Source organism: Paralichthys olivaceus, chromosome 19 (assembly GCF_024713975.1).
Source record: "Paralichthys olivaceus isolate ysfri-2021 chromosome 19, ASM2471397v2, whole genome shotgun sequence".
Lineage (NCBI taxonomy): Eukaryota > Metazoa > Chordata > Actinopteri > Pleuronectiformes > Paralichthyidae > Paralichthys > Paralichthys olivaceus.
In genome coordinates this window covers 3318120-3342533 of record NC_091111.1, presented here as the reverse complement: position 1 = coordinate 3342533, position 24414 = coordinate 3318120, and the positions used below count along the sequence as shown (strand labels likewise).

At 40.9% G+C, this 24414-nt stretch overlaps 1 protein-coding gene across 4 annotated transcripts; it reads right to left on the bottom strand.

Moving 5' to 3' along the window:
- Nucleotides 1-1156: 1156 nt before the first annotated feature.
- slc5a6a (solute carrier family 5 member 6a) lies at nucleotides 1157-23846 on the bottom strand. 4 transcript variants are annotated; one of them, XM_069514814.1, is made up of 18 exons: nucleotides 23713-23846; nucleotides 15788-15896; nucleotides 14431-14668; nucleotides 14091-14312; nucleotides 13113-13178; nucleotides 12225-12276; nucleotides 12005-12072; nucleotides 11445-11599; nucleotides 11188-11328; nucleotides 10930-11059; nucleotides 10671-10759; nucleotides 10100-10212; nucleotides 9586-9653; nucleotides 9298-9384; nucleotides 8986-9161; nucleotides 8719-8822; nucleotides 7093-7214; nucleotides 1157-6996 (listed from the first exon to the last, which is right to left on the bottom strand). In XM_069514814.1, exons 3-18 carry the CDS (start codon nucleotides 14554-14556, stop codon nucleotides 6811-6813), a joined length of 1905 nt encoding a protein of 634 aa, XP_069370915.1. In that variant the 5' UTR covers nucleotides 14557-14668; nucleotides 15788-15896; nucleotides 23713-23846; the 3' UTR covers nucleotides 1157-6810. The 4 variants fall into 4 exon arrangements, with proteins under 4 accessions (XP_069370915.1, XP_069370914.1, XP_019947487.2 ...); XM_069514813.1 differs by having other exon boundaries at nucleotides 15792-15896; XM_020091928.2 differs by lacking the exon at nucleotides 23713-23846 and adding an exon at nucleotides 22873-22959 and having other exon boundaries at nucleotides 15792-15896.
- Nucleotides 23847-24414: the final 568 nt, after the last annotated feature.

Here is a 24414-nt window from a genome sequence, read left to right as displayed (position 1 = left end):
ACTGGAATTACTGTATAATGATTATGTTTACATACATTTACATTAAACTAGAGTCTTTTTGCTGTGTAACCTCATTTAAGACACTTTGGTATATATATATACACACACATATATATATATATATATATGCACATATGTATATAATGCTGAATCATGTTTACTGGTGAATACATTTCTTCAGTGTTTCTTAATACAATCATAGAAACACTCCACATACTTCAGTAATTGTTTGGAGCCTCACATTAAACTTCTAATCACAGATTCCTAACAATGATTAAAATGCCCACTGCACCCTGGCACGTGCACACGTAGACATCAAAGGGGGCTTGAGCCCCTGCCTTTTTTCTTCTTCGAGCACACGTGCCCTTTTTCCAGGGTCCGAGTCATGTGCAGCATTATAGAACATTGTGGATGTGAATGAAATGCACCAGATGCGTCTTCGTGCATTCGAATCGCTGAATCATAATTGAATCATGAGACATGCATTTGCCAACTGGCCCTACGGAAACATTTCACCACAGAACTTCCCCAGTTAATGACTACTGTTGAAATATGCAGATGAGTGTGTTCTGTGGATTTAGGATAAATCCACAGATGCAGACAGAGAGTAAAACAAACACCAACTAAAGGTGTATTTCTGGAAGTTTTCTTTTCATTAGAGTGAAAGAGCACATGGAAGCAAAATTGAGCAGTACATGAAAGACAGTGCTTGTCTGTAGTGTCCTGCCTTAAACATTAACTTCATGATTTTAATTGTAGTCTCATCTAATAACTATTTATTCAACTAATTTGTTGTTTGCTGATATATCTTCATCAATACACGACACAGGCATCCCTCCCTCAAATGTTAGAGGGAATTGTAGCATCACAGAAACTGTAAGTGTTGCAGATTTAAAACCTGTTTTTGAGGGTGAGCGTGAGGGTAAATAAATTGTTATGTAAGTCAGAGATGTGCTTTTATATTTAACTTTTTGTTCTTCACATTTCTTTTATAAATAATTATGAGTGCCCTTTTTCCTCAGTTGACCCCCTTCCGCCCAAAATGTCTGCGCACGTCCCTGACTGCGCCTTACATTACCTTGTTTCCCACCAGGGGGCGCTAACATAAGGATGACCGTTTCAACGAGAGCTGAGTCACAACAAACCAAACAGTGAATGAATGATATAATTTTTTTTATAACATCTCATTTCAGGTACAACTTATAAATCAGATATTCATACATCCAAACGACAGGGAAACAGTTAAAGGGGCATCTCAGAAGTGCTCGTACATTTAGCAATATAATTTAAATCCAACAGAAATTACTGACAAACGTCTGGTTGATGGTTTTTCTTTTACATTTTGCAATAACTCCAGTTATTGCACTCATCATATTAGAAGATAAATGTGTTAGTGTCCTTCTTCTGCTGCTACTAGTAGCTGATTTGTAGCAGACACATGTTGAATGATGGATAAAAGACTTTCTCACGAATTGCTGGTTATTTGTTCTAATCACCTACGTTTTCTACCCACAGGACCATTATTACACCATCGCAGCAGAGGATTCTCCTTCGCCACTTAAAGAGAATAAAACAATGTTTTGCATTATTCCAGAAATAAATTATTACATGGTACAATTTATTTATTCATTCACAATTCCAGGTTTGTTCCACTCTGGGACAGACGTCTCATGGTTCAGACCTGGGCTGTGGATGAAAACTTCACAGGTACTTCAGGAAACTCATCAAAAATTATAAAGATAATAATGAAGGCACAGACCAAAGCAGAGGAACCATATCATGACTCCAGTGCTTCTGGGGTTGTGTTTTTTTTTTTTTTGGAATGCATCACAGGAAGAATTCTTGGTGGGTGGGACAACAAACATAATAAATATTGTTCAAAACAATATTTATTGTTGCTGGAAATTACTAAGTGTCCCTGCTTCTCTTTCACAAACCGTATTCTCAGCTGTATTATTGTGCGTTCCAGTAAAAAAGGCCACAAATGATAAAATAATCAGGTCCTTACAGAAAGTCTAAAGCTAAACATCATCATGAAGACGTATCTGAATTGCTTTACACCAACTGATGGCTTTAGTCAGGTCTCCTCCAGTAGCACGACTACCGAGCACTGACCTCATTGTGCTTTATTAGGTGCGTTAGCAGTCAGAGTTTTAAAATGGACATTATTTATTATTATTATTATTATTATCAATGCCAGCACTTGAATTATATGTTCCCTCACATTAAAGAAGGGCTTTAATTGTGTATTATTAAATTTTCAGACTCACACTTCAAGTAATTTCAGGTATGAAGGAGGATTCCACATAATGCAATCATAAATAAAGTACACGCAGTCACATGGAATTTAAAAGTAGGTAAAAAAAAATCTCTTGGAACCATTAAATGTTTTGAACAAAGCGTGAATCTGACAGTCACAGTAGATTGGGGGTGTGACAGTGAAACGCTGTCTAAGGCAAAAGATGCTCGTGCTCTGACAGAACGCTACAAACGTGTGATGCTCCAGTTCGTGGAGATCTTCATGTGGACTGTCGCATTCCCCTCTTCTGTCTGACATTCACCGACAACATAAAAACATTTCATGGTTCTTGCATATAGAATTCCACATTTCATGTCATGAAATGTTCGCAGGCTTTACGTGAAATTACAAAAATATACAAATGAGATCTCAAATACATCTGTTGGTAAAAAAAAAAAAAATATATATATATAAAACATGAAAGAAGATTCATATTCTATATGCTTTGGGATAAATTGAGGTATTTCTAAATGTCAGGGTGATGGTACAAACATGTTGGTAGTGTAATAGGCCGGTGCTGAACATGGTTTTAAAAGGGATCAACATTCCAACAGAGGGGTGCGGAGTCCCCAAGGCCCATAATCCTTTTCAAAGCAATATGACATTAACTAAGCAGATTTACAATTCTGCTGCTGAACTGTGTCACCTTGATTGCCTGGTGAGTACTGAGAACACAACTGCAACTGAGAAATTAAAGCAACACTATGCAACCTTATCACCTTAAAATATTAAAATGAGTTTGACAGTTCAGTGACTCCCAATAGAAAAATGTTTCAGCTTTCATTTCTTAACTCTGAACCTCTGTTCTGGCTCTATGTAACTTTGGAGAGCGGATACGATCTCACGTGAAAAGTGTGGAACTGACTGATAATCGCAGCTAAAATTGTCAGAATCCCGTCCAACAAGATCATAATAATGTTGAACTGTAGATCAGTTTAAAGGTTCAGTGTGTAGAATTTAGTGACATCTAGTGGTGAATGTTGCAGCTGAACACCCCTCACCTCACCCTCTCCTTGCAAACATGAAAAAGAAACTGTGGTAGCTTCAGTTGTCATAAAAACTCAAAAGGTGTTTAGTTTGTCCAGTCTGGACTAATGTAAAAAACATGGCGGCCTCCGTAGAGAGGACCCCTCGATGTAAATATAAAGTATTAAATATAAAGGGCTCATTCAATTTAGATGAAACACACAAGTGAAAACATCACTAGGGTTATTATATATTTCATTTCTGCCAATAGATCCTTTTCACCTAAATCTTACGCACTTGACCTTCAAAAGGAAAAGTTACAGCGTTTATCTAGAATATTAGCTCTTCTGGTTAAGGAAGCTGGGGATCATAGGTAATATCCATCGCTAGTTGTGTTTAGGTTCAGCCAGTAGCATTCCACAACACATTGGGCCTCATGCAAGAATATGCTTCTATTCTTATCCTGAAGTTCTCCGTCATTTCTTCGTATGATCAGTTTGAACGAACATGACACGTTAGAGTCAAGAAACACTTCCAAAGTGTGATAATGTGTAAACATGATAAATGCCACCTTTTTGAGGGGGCAGGCACGAGGAAAGCGAATTAGCATAATTGATTCCCCAATAAGTGTTCATTCATGAAAGTGACATCAAAGTAAAACGACAAAAAGGTTTACAGAGATTGAATTCCTGATTTCAAAGATCCAGAGAGAAAAGTCTGGACTTTTTAGCAGCGTCAGAGACCAACTAAAGCAGAGCTGTTTAGAAGCTCAGATAGTGTCAACATAATTATGAGGGCTTATTTGTATATTATATGTATATACTTGCTTCAAACTACTGAAACAAGTCTGGACAACTTGTCAGTTCTGTTCATACCTAAATCACTCGTTCTCACTCCCTAATAATAAATGTTTGCAGTTCTTGCATGATGTCCATTGAGAGGCAGCTTTTTTTCTATACATGAAAAGCACTTAATCGCTCAGACACAGAGCCCGACAAAATGAATCACCACGTGTGTCTGCAGAGGGCGCTGTTGCTCTGTAAGCGTTACATAGTGTTGCTTTAAAGAGGAAGGTGTAAGGCGACGGAAACATGTACTCACCATAACCTGCAGAAAACAGACACACTGTATCACATCACAACCGGCCCTTGACATGGAGTCCACTGTCAAAGAGCATAGACAGTACCGACAGAAAACATTGAACTCACGTACACACACACACACACACAACACATCACAGTGACAATGAATGACCTAAAATGGGGAAGTGGTGATGGTCAAGAATTCTGTGATTCCAAAAAAGCTGAGACATTACGATGACGAGGTGGACCAAACGGTCCAAACCACACACTATTACGCAACATGGCACTGACAACCTCAAATATAAGAAGAAGAAAAAAAAGATGCACTTTATCATGTTCACGATACAAAATAATCAGAGAAGACTGAATCATCTTCACAGGCAATTACATCAAGGAGGTGCCTGATGTAAATAAAGTAGGTCCATCTGAAGGTCAAGATGGCTTCTGTGTGATTCTGAGCAGAGTGGGCTTCATTCAGGGCAGACACATCCGATGAGAGCGGCTGTAAACCCACGGGAAATGTGTTAACGTCCTACAGTGATGTTTATAAATGTAACTGAGCCACTTGTGAAGTTTGAAACAGCAGGAAACCAAAGATACCTAATAAAAGCTAGAGTGCTCACACCAGGCCAGTGAGGAACCTCATTTCATGGGGTTGTGTGTGAGCAACACAACTCTGATTAGGATGTGTGACTGTCCACTAAACACAAACTTCCCCGATCAACAGATTCACTCTACTCCTCGCAGCATTTCTTTTAAAAACACCAGTCCAAGTCAAAGGATGCAGTCTTAAAAGTTACAGTGAATTCTTAAGGTTTCAGACCCCTACACTTTTCACATTTTGTTATTTATGTTGCAGCTTTATGCTAAAAATAAAAACGACTTTCTCAGATCAATGTACATTCAGTATCACATCAATACAATCACTTCTCTTACCAGGTCTCTCCTCCCCATGACTGCTCTGTTTGGTTGTACGGCCAATTCTTGGAAGAGTCCTAGTAGTTCGAACTTCTTTCTTTTTAAGAGTTATGGAGGCCACTGTGGCTCTTTGAGAACTTCCAATGAAGCACTAGTTTTGTTGCAGCCCTCCCTAAGACACAATCTTGTCTCTGAGCTCTACAGGCAGCTCCTTCCACCTGACAGCTTGGTTTGTACACTTATACATCCTCAGCTACACAACTGTACACATTCATCGAATGAACCACAGGTGATAAGATCTCAAAGACAACAAAGAGAAAGTTTAAGTGTCTGAATACTTATATACATATATTATATTTCAGATTTTCCTTTTAAATTAACAAAAGGTGAGTAATAATTGGAAAGGAACTTCTATTTTTTCAGCATAAAGCTACAACATAAACATATGTGATAAAAGTCAAGGGGTCTGAATACTTTCAAAATATTTTGCTCAAAAGTTCCAACAACTGAACAACATGGACGCTACATTCATAGTAGTGGTTTATGCTTAAATCCCAGCATGCAATGTGCTGCATATTATAAATCCAACATCTCAGCCAGTGATGATTAATTATAATCAAATGTACTAAAATCTATAACTAAGGATTGTTAATTATATGCAAGGGATTTGTTTCACATCACAGGAACAGTAGATCCTTCAACACGAGACCGAAGTGGAAAATATCAACCTCCTCTGAGGAAACGTGTGGGGGGGAGCAGCTCAGTTCACCCACTGGCTTGATTTCTACTTGTGTCAGTCGAGGATTTACTCTGCTGCATCTGATGTGGCCGCCCCCGTCTGACCACCACGTCTGCCCTCCTCTGAACACACAGCTTTGTTTTCATCAACTCTTTGTCACGGGACATTTATAATAGCAGCTAGAAGGCGACTATTAGGGTTAAACCAAGGCCATTTAAAGACAACACACTATCACAGTAGCACAGACATGTCATGCCTTCAAGTGGAGTTCGGTGTCTCTCGACATCATTTTTTTTTTCATATTATATTCTCTGATACATATTCTGGGATTCTATGGTTCCGCCATCTCTCTCTACAAAAATAACACATTTACATCTACCTGAATTATTCTTATTCTTTTGTCAAACGTGATGACAGGACCCAGCCACAGTGGAACAGCTCATTGTGCAAAGGAGCTGCCCAGTTTCTTAACTTCAAACTGCACACATAACATCTGCACACATCTGGACAGACACCAGCAGACTAGTTCTTTCATGGATCGCTGTCGTTTGTGCGTATGCCCTGTTCCAGCTTGGCATAAGTTAGCTTCCAGTTTGGGAAAGGGTAGGTAAAAAAAAAAAAAAAGAAAAAGAAAAACCCACATCTACACTTCTAGATACTGACTTCCATAAGCCCTTTCTATATCATGTTTCTACTGATTCTGCCAGTGAAAACCACCAACAGATCAGTCTTTAGCTGCATCTCCCTCAATGAAACTGGCTCAACCACTGTCATTCAAAGTGTGTTATTAATTAATGAGAAAATGATCACAAGGACGTCTCCTGAACTGTGTGGGCCGTCGGAGGACTTGAGGACAGAGAGATCTTAATTTCCAAGTCTTCGTCATGTGACTCCGTCTCTTTGTCCTCTGTGACCGAGTCCTCTTTGCAGTGCGCCGCTCCGTTGCTGCTTTTCTTGGCCATGTGATAAGGTTGCGGGCTGATTTCTTTGGGCTGGTCAACACGGATGAAAAATAAACAAGAGTGTTGAAACCTCAGGTTCGGCTGAACAAAGCAGACAGAAACACAGGAGTGGAAATGCGAGGTTACCTTCGGAGTCAGAGGAGTAATGCAGCAGAGCTTTTCTCTGTAGCGCTCAGGGAGAAAGAACAGCAGCGTGCCCAGGACTGGAAACACTGTGCCGGGGGTCAGCTCCTTCTCCTTCATGGGTCCTAACGTGGAGACACATGAACAGGTAGGAATTACACTTTTTACTGGTGTAGCCATTTTTCCATTTTGGTTGATAGCTTTTGGGCGGGGGAAGTTGTGGCTGTGCTCTCTTCTTTTTTACTTTTCAGGCGGATTATTTCTTCTCTGATTGCCAAGATGGGTCAAAGCCTGTCCTCACATGTTTGTTCAGGGCCAGGACCAGCATCCCTGTCATAGCTAGCATCCTCACCACTATCGCCACAATGTGCATGTTTAAAATACGCTGATATTTCAGCCATTTTTTTTGGGACAATTTGGGCTGGTGTCTGTTTATCTTTGGTTTTTGAGGGATTCATAAAATGTTGGAAAGCTTTGCTGCACTTAAATAACGGCTTGTCAAACTGTTTCTCCTCTGCTCTACATCTTGTTCAATGTGTGTCTCTTATCTCCTCCCAACACATAGAAAAGAGGAGAGAAACACAACAGCAAATGACAGTGAAACACAGTAAAGACTCACACACTGAGATGAAATGAAACAGGTGGGGAGGAGAGTTAAAGAGGCACAGGAGATGATCGTAAGGGACATCACAAGTGGAAAATTACATGAAGACTATCTGACTATCTATGCATGTTCCACTCTTGTCTAATAAGAGGATCCAAATAATACAAACATTTGTAATCTGATAGATATTTTGCAACAACCTATTCTTATTTTAATGTATTTATTTAACATATTACCACTGACACTGTTAACCTCAACCAATCAAGTACTGTCTAGGAACTGGTAACTCACTCGTCCTCTTCCAATCCCTTCATCTAATCACTCTTTCAGAGGTATGGCCAACCTGGTGGTAACATCCCTCCTCTCAGTGTCCATACATTGCCACAATTTTCACACTGAGCAACACATGGTCTTTTGGAAAATTGGCAAAATTTCCATGTAAGCAGCGCTGCACAAGCTTTAATTCGTCACCTCCTGATTTCTCTGTCTCTACACCTCTCTCGCTCGTGCAGACACACATACCCTGACACATGAACAGTCTGGTGCACTTCACAAACAGGTTAATTTAGCAGGAAAGCAAGATCTGATCACAAGAATTCAGAGCAGACACATTAAGGATGCATTTTAATATCAGGGGTGAACACACAGACTTAACGCTGTTCACTTGTGATGGGTCTCTCAGGATGGATGTTAATGGCAGGCCTGAGCAGGGCCAGACCTCACCCAGGGATACCTTTCAAACAGTGCGGCCCAATCATTTCAGAGACAGCTGCTCACCCAGCACATACACTGAAATAGTAGTGTCTCTTTCTGACCAACTGTCTGCATTCAGAACTAACATGAAAATATTATCCTCATAATATTCTTGTTCCAGATGTGAAATCAAAGAGCAGAGAGATGAATCTGTGTGTGCGTCACATCAGCTGGGGTGCAGGTGGTTATTGCCGCTGCACCTCAGATGGTTGCAGTGGCAATAATGTCAGTGATACTATGGGTTTGGAACTTGAAGCTAGAAGTGTGCGTACCTGTTAAAAAGCTGACTATAAGTCCGACCACCACCACAGTGGTTGAGTTGTGAGCACTGTACCACATGTAGGACAATGAGTAGAGTGCCTTCACACCTGTCGGCCTGAAGAGCAGATGAAAGAAACAAGAACAAGACAAAAAAATCACATTTGTTATTTTACAAATATTTGATTTTATGTTGTGAAGAATTGTTTAATCTACTTTTACATAGTCCTGTAAAGAGAATGGAACCAACACACATTTATAAGGTTCCTTCTTGACATTACCTTGGCTTGGCGGTGGTAACCAGTGTGGTCATGACAGTGGTCATGTTGTCAAACAGGGGCAGAGCAGTGGTGTTGAGAAAAGGTGCTGAGGTGGACGCAGACATACGCATCACAAAACTGCCAATGCCGATCCAGAAGGCCATGGCGAGGCCCGTGAACAAACCAACCAATGCGCCCTGAGGCGAGTAGCAGAGAGAAGAGGAGGCAGTGTGGTCAATGACATATCCCATGTTCCAATATTACAATTATATGTACAATATATGACAACAGAAACAAACAGGAAAAACTTCCTAAATTAAAGCATCAACTCACAATCGAGTTTGCCCAGGGGAAGAACATTCCCAGACAGAAGAGGCCGAGCAGGGGACCACCCACCATCCCGAAGATACTGAAGGCTGCCTGAGGACACAGATGGTAGAGCAGCTAGGTTTAAATCTTAATAGAATGAATATCTCTGCATATGAACTTATTTTGTACTGCACAGTTTTCTTTTTCACAGACTGATCAGAGATTTAAATAAATTATCTGGTAAAAACGTCTTTGTGTTTTTTCATCAAAAATGCAACTCTGTGTTTCTGCTCGGATGTTGTGAAGAGTTACCTGCAGCACAGATCCCATTATGGAGGCGATGTAGGCCATAGCCAAACACACCAGGCCATAGGTCAAGGCTGTGGAGCACACGCCAACAAATGATCATTATCAGAAGGCATTAGAAATTGCAGTAAGTGGGTACAAATGAATGCGTCCTGTGTTTGTTAATATTACTGTTAATAGTGTTATTATTACTTGTTAGTAACAATTATATCAATAACATGTTACAGAATACGCTGCCATTTACTACAACTAAATTTCTGACGATATACAAAATGTGGTGGAAAAAAATACATTATCAAGTATCTAAACATGTTCAGACTTTTATTTCTTCTTTCCCCTAAAGTTCAATAATACAACAATAATTTCCAGGCTCTCATCATTGAAAATTGAGACAACCACACACACTCAGACACAACTACATGCCCTGTGTTTAGACTTGATACAACAAAAGCCACAAACTTCTTTGGAAATCTGAAGTACGAATTCAGGAAAAAACTCAAACTAAGGCCAGCTGTCTTACCAAGTCCTTTAGACAGCAGTGTGGCTTTGGCTTCAGTCATGTTTGGAAAATAAGGTTTAATCAGGTCCTCCATAGTTACTGTAGCTAGGGAATTGAAGGCTGATGAGATGGTGCTGGTGGGACAGACAGAACAAAGTGAGTTAAAGGTTGTTGTTTTGATTTTTACCTCATTAGAAATTGATATCTGCACAGCACAGGCATGTCAGACTGTAACTGTCTTCACATTTCATTTGCAGCTAGAGGAAGAAAATTCACTTTGGTGTAGCGTAGTGTGATTTACCATTTCAACAAGAGGATAAGAACAATTATACCCTGGAGTTTTACTCCAACGTTTAAAATCACAACTGCTTGCTTATCCCCAACTTTTATCCTAACCATTAACCCAACTTTAAAAGATGTCTGTGAGGATTTCATTATATTGATTATTTAAAGATTGAATCCAAAGCTCATACAATTAAACTAAAACAGTGAGCGACACCACTGTGACAACCAGGCCGAATTTCAACATTTGTAATTATACCTGGTGACTGAGGATCTTTTAGTTTCAGGTATTCTTTTCTGGTTCATTTACCTGAGAGCACCACTGAAGAGACAGGCTACAAAGAGGCCTGGGAGCCCGGGCAGATCCCTGAATACATCCATCACAAAGTAAAGCACCATCTACACACATAAAACAACTCATTAGAATTCCAGATTGCCTGGTGACCAGTCACCTGATGTCAGCAGGGGATGCAAACTACCCTGTGACCTTCAAGAATACTTCATTGCAGCTGGTGGATAATATGGATAATTTAGGTAAGCATGAAGGCAAAACTATGATAAAATATCACCTGATCATTTGTTTTGACATAGCCCTTGTCCAGAGGGCTGTCCTCTCCATAGCGAGCAAACATGACCAGACCCATCAGACAACCTAAACACAGGACGATCTGCTGGCACGGGAAGACGACATAGCAGGACCTGAGAACGTGACCACGAGACATGGTTATAAACATGAACGTCACACGATGTTATAAGGGAACACATGAAATCAACATTTTAAAGGAAAATGTGTCGGGGGCATGTAAAGAGACGTTGATGATACTGACATGACGGCTGCTTTCTCTGTGCGTGAGCTTAGGTATCTCTGGACCTGGGCCTGGTTGACCCCGTACAGAGCCAGCATCAAGAAGACTCCGCCCACACCCAGAGTCCAGAAGGTGTGACGCTCTAGAGGGTCTGGGTTCAGGCTACACAGACAGAGTGGGGACAGCATTAGCATGTCTGAGGTATATACACAGGTTCCTGTAGCAAAGGGTCTTTTAGCAGATGGTAAAACAGATGAGTACAGATGTGTAATACTGACTCTAGTCCAGAAATCCGGCTGCCATTGTTTGCTTTCCTCCAGACCTCTGCTATGCCCCCTGCCTGACTGGCCCCTACTATAATCACTGCCAGCTGTCCCGCGAACATCACCACGGTCTGGAACACATCGGTCCACATCACAGCCTTCAGACCCCCCTGTGAGACAGGAGCACACAGGTTTAAACTTCATTTAAAGGTCCGTGAAGATCAATACTACAAACCATCTGTAAAGGTGTACATGGACTAGAGCTGTGATGCACTGACAGTATGAATATAAGAGGATAAAGGAAACTGATGAAGAAGACAAATAGATTTAAAGTTTTCCAATCAAGTAGTAAGATAGATAATCAAAAATCACCAGTTGTTACTAAAAGTATGATCAACTCGCAAATCTTTTACATGAAATGAGATGTCGTACACGATGTTGAAATAACAAATACATGTTTCATTAAATGGCTTAATTTACTCATTGTTTAGCTTTTGCTGTAGAACAACAATAGTCAACACTTTGTCCCAGTTGATGATGATGGTAACCATGGTTCGATAAATCTAGACACTCACCAGAGCTGTGTATAAAGTGCACACCAATCCCATGGCAAGCACTGCCCCCCAAAGGTCAAAGCCTGTCACTGCAAGTCAAAATGGAAACCACGTTACCAAACACTGCATGAGGGTTTACTCAATTGTCCAGGAGAAACAAGTTTTTTACAACATCTATTCAGTATCATTAATAACTGTAGGCTCCTCTTATGTAAAGCAAAAAAAAAATTGTTGTTCTTACCTACATTAAGGGCCAAGGCTGGAGCATATAGAACCACTCCCATATAAATGACCTGCAGAGGACAGAAAAACAAAAACTCTACTACCACTCACAAAACAGAGGCGAGCTCAGGGAGCAAACCTACTCACATGTCAGATTATATCCTCCAAAAAACATGTAGATTTTTGGTTGTACAGATCTACTTCCTGTTTAACCTGCTACTTCCTGTTTAACCTGCTCATCTGCCAAACATTGCTCATACACACATGGTTTATACACATTTCCTAATAAATATGGAGGCATTTAGTTATAGAGGTTTCCTTTGAGATAAAAGTTCATGTGCTTCAAGTCATATCAGTAATTCATGACGACACTGCTGATGCATCTACAGGAGACAATATAGATAGTGCCAACGTCAGCGGAAACACAAACAATAATAAAAATGTTACAACGGTCAATGTGTCATTTCCAGGGCCAAAGTTTCAGTCACGCTGTAATATAATGTAACTAGCCTGCGAATGTTTCCTTGGTCTGTTCTTTCTCAAGAATAAACAGCCACTGTTTCACATCTAGTATCACTCCACAGACAAAACTTTTTTGAAGCAAGTTTTTTGGTAACGCCTCAAACCAAAAACAAGTTAGAAAAGCTAGAAAAGCTTTTATTGGCAACCATAAAACTGTAATTATCTACTACTACTACTTTCTGTCTTCCTATATCATTGGTGACTATGGTTGCCATGCCAACTAAATATTAATTCAATTCTACAATTTGTGTGTGAAATGACTGATGACTTAGAGAGTAGCTGAGATTAAGACGGTGGCCATTTTATCATGATAAGCATCGATTAGATGCTTCACAAAAAGCACCGAAACTAATGTACAATGAAAGTATGAAGTCGAACAAGATACCATCTGAAAGATGAATGTCACAGTCCCACATATGCGAACCGTCTTGTTAAAGCGCAGCTCCAGATACTGTTGAGAGGAGAGAATGTAAAAGAACAAAAAAAGAACAAAAAAGAAAAACCAAAATCAAAAAGCTGATTATATATCATCTCAGAGTCACGTGTGCTCTCAGGATCAGAACTGTCCGTTTAGGTTCTGATCATTAAAGCCAGATTTTAAAGCTGGACAACATTCTTTGTTCCCAGGACCTTACTGGAGTCCTGATCTTTGGCAAATGCCTGATCACTGTCCTTGAGGTTCAGGCTGCAGTTAAAAATAAAAACAGCGTTTAGAAGATAATGAGCCTCAAGGCAAGAACATGCGTCTCTGTTGAGGATAAGACAGATTACAGGACAGATAAGAAAAATGAGCTCTGAGATCATACTTTAGAGAAACGTGCTGACAGAGTGCAAAACAGAAAAACAGGCAGACAGGGGAAAGAGGACATTATAATTAAGAAATGTTTTAAAAACACATTCACACCATCCAACATAGTGACACTATCATGTCCAACTGAGGCTACATCTATACTGCTACATTTTAAAACTAAACTAAAACTAACTTCGTAATCAGTTTTAACCGCCTTCGATACTAACATGCCTGAAAACGCAGATCATGTGACCACTCACGTACACTGGGCATGTGTGTGCCTGTGTAAAATGGATGATAAGAGTCTTGGGCAATTGTGTCTCCAACATGAATGCAGAATTTAACTGCACATGCTAGCAAAAACATCAGGGTCAGCAAAGCTTTTAATTGAGTATCCATGTTCTACGTTCCACACTGGAAGCCAAAGCTAATGTTGGTTGTTCTCTTTCGGAACGGGGTCATGTGATAGAAGCCAGAAGAATCTGCGAAGGCCATGTCGTGACAAAAATGTTGTTGTGTGGACTGGACGCAGCCTGTGTTCTTTATTAATACTAAGTCTTTATTTGTGTGTACCTCATAGGCACTGGACAGCCGCAGCCTGTAGAAGACTGGTATAAAGATGTGAGCTGGGATGAGCAGGCCCAAAAAGTAGGAGCAGCCCAGGAACCAGTACTGAGTTCCAAAGGTGTACACCTCAGACGGAGCCCCCAGGATGGCCACGGCTGACTGGAAAGTGGCCAGCAGGGACAGGGACACGGGGAGGCAGCTCATGGAGCGGTCTGCCATCAGGAACTCCTGTGGTAAACAAAATGTTGGTGTCGGAAATGTGTCCGAAACAAACACTGTACACTTAAAGAGTGTTTTGGGTTTGTCAAGAGAATCATTTTCCTGAGTGTCTAACACCAAAGTCTACCTGTGTTGTGCGTTGGCGTCCACCGGAGAAGGCATAAAAGAGCCCGATGCCTGCGGAGGCCACCAGCAGCAGGGCAAAGATGACATAGTCCACCGTAGTGAAGTGCATCTGGACAATCTCCCCCATGCTGACCCTGTATGTGGAGAGGGTCGGGGCAGTGAAAGCCGATGGGAGCGCAGCCCCTGACTCTGGTTAAGGTTTCAATGAAAGCACTTCACCAACAGGAAGACCGACAGAGCTGGAGGAAGAAAAACAAGCAAAGAAAGTCAAGTTAACTTCTCTCACTAACACCTGGGGGAAACGGCAGCTGTGACAGTGCAGTGAGAGTAGTACTGAAAAACATCCTGGCAGCAGCAGTTTGACAGGTTTTTATTCAACCACAAGAATCAACTTTATAACAGTCACTGGAAAAAAACAGCACAACAGTTATACATTGTGTGCTCTTCGGATATCGACCAGAATACTTTTTCATACTAACAGCTTTTATTACCTAATAACCTCCTTGTTATGTTTTCATCACCATTTGGTCTGTTTGTTAGTTATGCAAAGGCAACTATTGTGATTTCTTAGAAATTTTGTTGAGGTTTGATGCATGACCCAAGAAGAACCCATTAAATCTGTGGCATTTTGTACTCTTTCAAATTCTATTCTATTTTTCAAATATCTTTCCAACAGTTAAATTTGACCATCTATATATTGTATTTAAATTAACTTTTTGGCACAAAATTAGCATCATCGTCATTTTTAGCATCATTGTCAAGATTATCACAGTAATGGCTGGTGCTTCCTACAGGCAGAGTCGACTGGTGGGTGCATCTGATTACAACCTTGCTCATCTTTCTATTTATTTTCCTCTTTAAAGTTAATCATTGTTTATTAGGATATAGCCTATGAAAAAGCCCTGAAGACAGAAAAGAATGTACCACCTCAAACCAACAGAAATAGGTAGTGTTCAAAGGGGGGTGTTAAAGAATGACTGCGTTAAAGAAGAGTAGCTTTGGTTCTGTCTGTACCAAAAAGTATATCTAATCTAAAGCAGCTCTGATGTTGATACTTCAATAAAACTGACGGAATATTCTCTTCTTATCCTTTTCAAACAGCAGCAAACAAAAAGTTTAAGACTTTGTTAAATTGATTTTAAATGTAAAATCAAATTGCAAAATCTTCCAAAAATGACTGAGACAATTTACTCAAGACATTCAGATCATTTCTCCTCCCAAAAAAATTATTCAAACTGCTGAATGCCATTTCTTGCAGCGCATACAAACACAGATACAAATAATTCCAATAACTAAAGTCATAAATGAAGCCTTAGCTTGAATATATCAGAAATAAATTAGCAGTAGACTTGATGTACCTACTGGAATCAAGCTGCTGCTGCTGCTGCTGCTGCTGCTGCGACACACTGGCCACTCAGGGGTGAGTGCACTGGAGGGGGATGTCTTAGTCCAATCCCATCATGATCACTATGGAGGCAGAGGAGAAATTCAGCAAAACAATGCACCATAGCTAAAGAAAAACACAAGAGGAGCGACCTTCCACAATATTTTTTTATCAATCATTATCTGGACAATCTTTACTTTAGCAGCACTTTTATTGTCTTTGGGGCGGCTTTAATCTCAACCAAACAAAACCCAATCCATTGTTATGTTTTTAAAAGAGACACACAATTCTATTGCTTCACAGATTTCACTTTGAGGATATATTTTTGTTATCAACAGGGACGTTTCACTCCATACTGTGTTCATCTGAGATTCCACAAAACCTAAAACCATCAGCACAGCTTGATTATGGGAGTAAGAGCTCTCACATGGTTTCCAAAAGAGAAAATTATACCAAACCAGCAAATCCACTCTTCAACTGCACGTATTTTCATATTTGTGTGTGTGTGTGTGAGTGAGTGCAGACTCACAAAGATGTATTTATACAGCAACTCTGCTCACACGCAAGCTCTGAATTCACATGGACAACTGTCGAGCAGTTCTTCAGAAAGACCCTTCAGCAGCCATGCTCACATGTTGGCAGCTTTAAATGGCAGTGAAGGGCAACTGTTTCAAATGACAAGTGGCCAAAGATCTCGGTCTCAGTCTGAGTCCAGTTAGAGCGCTCGTCTGTTGCCGCTAACTTTCGTCTCTGGACTAATCTGACTTTCCTTTGAGATCACTTGAATTTCCTTCAGGATCAATAAAGTATCTATCTAAAAACACAACTCTTCAGGGATTAGAGAGTGTGTGGCATCATGTGTGTTCATCAAACTGAAATGTTCTTCACTGGCTGCTTGTCTTGTGTGATACTCTGTGCTGGTGTGATCAAGCAGTGGCCAACAGACAGGACCACATTAAATCCCCCTCTCATCATTATGTTTTATCTCTAATCCATCTGAATGTATCGGTTTGGGAACAGAAGCAACCACAAGGGAAACTGGTTTAGTTCCAATGCAGCCACTTACAGGGAGGTTTAAACACAAAGCTCTTAAACTTCTATCCGTCACATTTCAGGGTAATATTCATTCAGGATTTTTTAAAAAGACATCCCTCCAACATTAGACTTTTGAAAAGCAGAATTGAATAGTACAGTGACTGTTCTGTTTGGAATGGGCTGTTCTCTTGTCCTGTATTGAAGCTCCGGAGCTACTTCAGAATTATTCCTTGTCATTAGTGAGTCCTCCTCAAACAGTTCCACAATATACTGACACTTTTTATTGTCTGTGTGCTGGACGTTGAGAGCAGAACATTTTATAAACAGTCGATGGTGCATTTGCTGTTAATTCTTTCTGTGGAGGTGCTTCCAGGAGCTTGTATGAGTAGTGAGTCGCAACTTGGTCGGTTGTTTCACAGAAACCTTTGCTCCTGTTGAGAGCTGGATTTTTGTGAGCAACCATTTGTTACACTGTTGTGAAGGGATAATGAAACCCCTACTGTTAAAATGCCATTCAACAATGCATCAGTGTGAAAAACTGGACAGGTTACAAAGGGCCCTGGGATTAAAATCCTTTCAGTGTTTAAAACAAGAAGCCAAAGGCTTCACAGAGGACGGCCCATGGAAATTTACTCAAGTAAAGCTTCTTAAAATGCCACACTGACATGAGCTTGTGCAATTGAGACTTATTTTGCTCATATTCCCGTTCATGACTTAAATTTAATGACTTGAAAAGTCTTGCATCCTGTAATGTTCAGAAAACTCATGATATTTCTCAACTGTCCTTTGCTGCAGCTTCTCTTATGAACCTCTGAAACACTCCAGTCTCTTTAAGGGCTGTAGCAGGGGCTGCATGTGTGAACGCAAATGTCAGAGCCAGAATTTCTGCAGACTTTTTCTGTACGAATTAACGTTTTCTTTACCCTAGAAGGGTCCTTTATATTTGAATACTTTATATTTACATCGCGATTAGGTCATCGCTACGGAGGCCACCATGTTTTTGACAGTAGCCCAAACTGGAAAAACTCAACACCCTTTGAGTTTTGATGACAACTGAAGGCTATCGAAGGTTCTCTGTCATGTTTGAAGGGGAGCTTAAGGTGAGGGGTATTCAGCTGCAACATGCAACTAGATGTCACTAAATTCTACACACTGAACCTTTAACAACAACAACAACAACCCTGCAGCTACTCCATCCTGCAAAATAGTGTACAGTTAATGGCTTGCTGCAATTTACAACATAAGGTTCAGCACAAAAGAACGTGGCTCACAGAAAGCTAATCTGCTTCTGCACCAGTTGGCTGAGGCCTAGTGTCCTGTCAGAGTGCAAATCTAACTCAACAAGCTACTTGACAAGGGGTTCAGCATCAGAGTGGCACATTCTTGATTCAAATCTGACCAGTTACTGTACATCAGCTCCCCATATGTCCTGATTATATATTGTCTGTGACTATCAAATAACAAAAATGGTTTAAAACTATTTTACAAAAATACTTAATTATTATCAATATATGAAATTCTAAAACTTGGACCTATGTTTAAATATAGTCATAAATCCCCAACAAATAAGTTGTTCCTGTTCTGTGCATCTCAACCCAGCCACAGATATTCAATTTACAATTATGTCAAATACATTATCAGCGAGCTGTAACATTTAAGAAGCTTGAAACGATAAATATTTGTCATCCTTACATCAGCATACAGCATAATACCCACTGTTCCCTATGAATCAATGCTTAGGCTTATATGATACGAATACTGTCCATTTGCAGCAGGTTACTGTTAGACCTGGCTCTGTATGAATGTTAGGTGGTGGCTGTCAGAATCACCAAACGTCACACAAGGAGGTCACGGTGGCCAATGGTTGCCTGGCAACACAGGGACACTGATTGTTTTTACCCCTGCTTTGTGTGTGAATTGTGGTAAATGGTAACGCTGTTGTTTGATGATGAGAGAGCAGGTGGAGCATGGGAAGGTCTGCAGCTGCATATGACCGCTGAATGAGGCTGGAGCTTGAATAAACAAAAAGATAGTTCAAAGTAAATCACATTTCTTCATTCTTAGATAACCACCAGAGACGCTGCACTCAAACCAGAGAAATACAACCAGATATCTCCTGACCGCCCTTGACTGCAACACAGAGCCTGACCAGTTGGTTAATAATATCAACCGTTATGATCCTCGTAGTATTGTCACGTTTGCCGACCTTTCCAAATGTCTTTCAAGAATTTCTTAACCACCTATTGTGAATAAATAAATATTGGCTCTGTGAGGCTGTTATTGTCTTGACTAAGGGTAGAGCTAAATGCATTTAGCAGGAATTATGTTTAAAATGTTCACAGTCTTAAATTAGCATGTTATAAAAAAGAAGTTTGGCATGCTATTTGGTAGACCTGGTATTAACATCTGTTCTGAGTGATTCTATCACAAGTTTACAGCGCAGCACCGTACAGGTCCGAAAACACCCAAATTATCCTCAATGCATCCTGAGATCCGATCGTCCTGGGCCACATATCAAAGACCCCCAATGACATCCGTGATTATTTGCATATAGAGCATGGAGGTGAGATCTGCAGTGGTCACAGGCGACACATTCAGGACACATTTGCCATTAATGCCACGTGTGAACAGACAAACTTAACACTGTCCATCTGTGATCTGATCTGTCAGGACAGATGTTGCCAGGTGTGAACAGGGCCTTAAACCAAAAATATGGTGCCAATGCATCCAGTAAATGTTGGGATATTGAAGTCTAGGCCTAAGTGTTTGACTAACAGTATCATCATTAGAAGCACACCACTAGCTGAGTTATTCCTGGATGGTTTTATAGACAGCTCAGGAAGGTGAATGTGTGCTGCTATTTTTTGGGGGTGGGGCTGGAGTTAGTCTTCCTCCTCGTAGCAGAGCTTAATGTGTGCGCTCAACCGAGAGTAGAGAGCGTGAATGCGGCTCCGGAGAATAAAATCAGACATTTAGGCTAAAACCATGGTGTAAATGACCTTGTTCAGAGTCGAATTTGAAAGTATGGGCTTACGGACACTTAGATGACACCACAGGAGCAGTGTGGAGGCACCTTCTGTTTGTTTTTTCCTGTTTTCTTTTTTTTACATTTGAACACACAAAGCAGAGATTAAAAATTTATAATTACCATTAGTGTCAGTATCAATCTTGTCTGATATTTAAAATTACCATTTGCGTTTTTTAAGTTATAGTTTTTGTTACACAAAGCTGTTATAATTTAATAATAGTATATTTATATAAAAATAATCAAACAAATGTGCATTTTTAAACAGATACCTTGACCCCCCCCCAAAAAATGTGTTCATTAAGGGATGCATAAGAATTAGTGTCAATAAGCAGGTGAATGGATTCAGATTTAATGAAATAATATTGTATTCCATCACTTTATGTTTCTAATATGTTGTAAGACTAATCGTTTTCTTTTGCTAGTAGATGGTAAGGCTATGTAGTTGGGCGTGCCTCAGGAGGTAGAGAGGGTCATCCAGGGCTGGTGGTTCCATCCCCAGCTCATCCAGTCCAAATTTTGAAGTTTCCATGGGCATGATATTGAACCTCAAATTGCCCCTGACAGCACTGTTGCTGTTGCACTGCATATGGAGGCACTGTATGAATGTGTGTGGATGGGTGAATGCAACTAGGAAAAGTGCAACACTTCATTTAGTCCATTATTATTTAGGATTATTTTGAATACCTGAAGATTGCACTGCAGATACAATAACGTGTACTATCTTCTATTCTAAGCAATACAAGGCATATTTTCACCAAATCTGAAATCAACCAACTAGTGAAACAATTATCCAATCCATAATATTCTCCTGCCAAGATGAGCACAACACACAAAAGGCTGCACAGAGAATATTATATACACATACAGATCCAATAACTGACATGCACATGGGTGCAACCAGCACATTTTACCACAGGCACTAATGGTTTACTGTCGTTGAATCTGTGCAGACCTATGATATCGGTAATCATTAAACTCCAGGCTGAACCATGACCTGCTTTGTGAAACCCACACCTACATCACAAGAGGCAGTCTGTTTTCAGAAGCACCCAAGATAAAAAGAAATATAAATTGTTCATATTCAGATTACTGGGCTGTTAGGAGCTGTTGAGAATTGGTTCCATTGGAAGGTGAAACATTGTGTCAATCTTTTGCAACAAATGTTAATGCAGCACTGCTTGCAAAGAAGATAGTTGTTTGGTTGAAGCTTGTGTGTAATCATTAGCCTGCAAGAGATATCACAACAGATAACTGAGAGGTTAAATGGTAAATGATTTGTATTTATATACATTTTTCTAGTCCTATCCTAAATAAGTTACTCTTGAAACCACATTCCCACCCACATAGCACATGTATGCAGCAAACACAGTTCACAATCAGCTGTCAGGGGTAATTTGAGGTTCAGTAACTCGCCCAAGGACACTTCATCATGCAGCCTGGAGGAGCCAGGAATTGAACAATCTGCGAACGTCCTGAAACTGATCCTTCATGTTGGACTACTATGGTCTTGATTCATGAAAATAAAAAAGCATCCAATCAGTTCAACGACACTGAAACAATAAATATGAGAGACTTTCTATTTATGACCCCTTTATGAGCTGACAAGGAGCCAATTAACTGGATTGATGAAAACACATTATTGTCATAAACAACACTTTATCATAGATCTACAGCCGTAACACCAGTAACAAGGGTAGTTACAATGATATAAGCAGTATAGATAAATATCTGACAGCTGACACATTGGTAAAATGGTAAATGGTACTGCAGCTTGCTTTTCTAGTCTTGATGAACACTCAGAGCCCTTCACAATACAGTTTTACCATTCACCCATTCACAAACAGCATCTATGTGCACATATTTCTACATTTCCTCTTTCAACCCACCACATCCTGGGGCGATAAATTGGAGCTTGATATACTAATTTATTTTTGGAGCTGATACTGACCTGATTACATTGATGTGAAGCCTCCTGGAGTTCAGTTAGCAGTGGCAGTTATTCAGTTACTATCCCATCAACTATTCTTGTCGGATGGATCTGAGTGCAGTGCAGCACCTCTGTTGGTTATTTAGATTTAAAGGTACAGTGTGTAGAATTTTGTGATATATAGTGTTGAAATTGCATGTTGCAGCTGAACACCCCTCACCTCACCCTCTCCTTCCTAACATGAAAAAAGAACCTGTGGTAGCATTTAATTGTCAAAAAAAAAGGTGTTTAGTTTGTCCAGTCTGGACTAATGTAAAAAACATGGTGGCCTCCGTAGAGAGGGTCCCCTCGATGTAAATATAAAGTATTTAAATATAAAGGACCTTTTCTGGGGTAAAGAAAAATACAATTCATACAATTTAGATGAAACGAACTAGTGAAAACATCATGAGGATTATTCTACATTAAATATCTGCCAATAGATCCCTTTCACCTAAATCTTACACACTGGACCTTTAACATGTTCACAGTCACCTGTTGATATTTACACAGGGCAGAGTTGAGGATGTGGGATGAGGGTTCACATCTGTGCCCAGATGAAACCCTGTAAATCCACGTGTAGTGATGGAGGAGCAGAGCATCGTCCAGGAGCATCAAACTCGTGACCGTCTACAGATCCTCCTCCCTGATTGGCCAATTAGCCCCCCACGCGCTCCGTCAAGTCATTCATTCCAGCTGGCTCATGTTGGAGCGTGTTAGCTAGCCCACCGCTAACCTCACTGTGTCGTGACCGTTACATGACATTACCCAGCAGATACAGCATCAGCAAGAGTCTCGTGCACACACACACACACAAGCGCGTGCGCACACACAGACACGCGGCCCCATTGCCCAACCACTCTAACTTTCTCTGCCACCGCGTGTACCACCGTGTGTCTGGTGTCAGAGAGCCGGCGACAACGTCCTGGGCGCGGGGGCGACGGCCGTCACGACCCCCAGAGGGTCCCCCTGCTGTTCGCGAGAACATGGCTCAGTGTTAGAGGTCAGCCGAACGCACTCACACACTCACCTCTGCTCGCTCCTCGCTGCTGAACATGGAGCAGCGGCTGCTTCGTGTTCATTAGCTGCTGGCTCGGGAGCTGACGCCCCGCCCCTTCTCCTTGACAGGAGATATAGTGCTGCCTTCGCGTGCTCCACGTAAAACAAAAGACACTCGGGCTTGGCAACCGTGCGTGCAGTTGTAAATAGAGGTGTCCCCATTTGAATGATTGAACACGCACATGATCCATGTCCATGTATGGGAGTTTGTTTGACCTCTATCATTGTGTGGGGTGAGATCGAAAGGAGAGATACTTAATGCTGAATGAAGAGGAAACAGCCTGCAGAACAGAATATGTGTCACTGACCATAAACTGGACTACACACACACATATTTATATATATATAAACACAAATTACCCCTCAGGGATAATAAACTAAATCAATCAATCAATATATATTGTAAGGTTATTGTATTATCTGTTGATACTGCTTAACGCCACGTTTTCCGCACTTTCCAGGTCGTCGTCATAATTCCGACCTTCCCGATACCGCTGAAGGCAGCACGACACGTGCTCTGCTGGTGAATTGAATCATCGATCTGTGAGCGCCATCATTTTAATTAGATCGATTTAATTGAAAAGTGACCGGACGTGACATCATCTCTGTGACGCCAGTGTTTTTCTCGGTTCGCTCTGAAACACATCAGCAGAGGAGGACCCGCTTCTACGTCATCGTGACACCAGCCTGGCTGCGCTGACGCCCAGAATCTAGTCGCCATGGTGATTAATCGCCGTGGTAATGGATGCTGATTGATTATATAGATAGTGACGGCATCCATCACGTCACCCCACGTAAACAGTTCGTCTACCTGCTCCTGTGTGTTGATCACTGGAATCTTCTCCGCTGCTCCATCTGACCACCGACCAATCGAGTTCAGAAAAAAAAACACGAGGGTGACATAGATGACCCGTCCCCGACATAACCATTCGTCCCTGTGCGAATTCATGGAGCAGCAGCCCTATAGGTCACCTCTCTCTCCTGCTGCTTCCGCCTGTGCATCAACAGTGACACCAGTGTGTGTGAGTTGGCGAGGTGGGAGGGCTGATTCTGTTTTAAAGGCAAAGGGTGGCCACCAAATATTGATTTAAAGTATTGATAAATCCAAACTACTCATTGCATCATCACTTCACCTTGTGGAGAAGTGTCTATAGCGCCCCCCACTGTGTGAAATATATACAGATGTAGCCGGTTTCAGACATGCAGTGAACTCAGTGAGAGCCTACGAACTTTCTTCTGAGTTTCTCCTGCCAGTGGCCAAGTACAAACTCTTGATAACATCACATTGAGCCCATGTGAGAACACAGCAGGATATTGATCGTAAGATTCACTGCGAGCGAGTGGGCATGTTGGTGTGCTGATGACATTTCTAACACTTCGGATGCAAAAAAACCAAAAACGTATGAGAGTGAAAAACAGGTGCCATACACTAAGAAGACACAAAGACCATTTCATCATAACGGCTGATGCTGGCGTCGCTGTAAATAGACAAACGTGACCGCCATAGTGAAAA

What these genes read in the sequence shown, in the direction of transcription:
- slc5a6a (XM_069514814.1), bottom strand. Translation starts at nt 14,556, where the DNA reads ATGGGGGAGATTGTCCAGATGCACTTCACTACGGTGGACTATGTCATC. An exon ending in ATGTCAAAACAAATGATCAG is followed by an intron (nt 10,760 to 10,929) that starts GTGATATTTTAT and finishes TTATGTGTGTAG; the next exon opens with ATGGTGCTTTACTTTGTGAT. An exon ending in CTCTTCAGTGGTGCTCTCAG is followed by an intron (nt 10,213 to 10,670) that starts GTAAATGAACCA and finishes CTGTCCCACCAG; the next exon opens with CACCATCTCATCAGCCTTCA.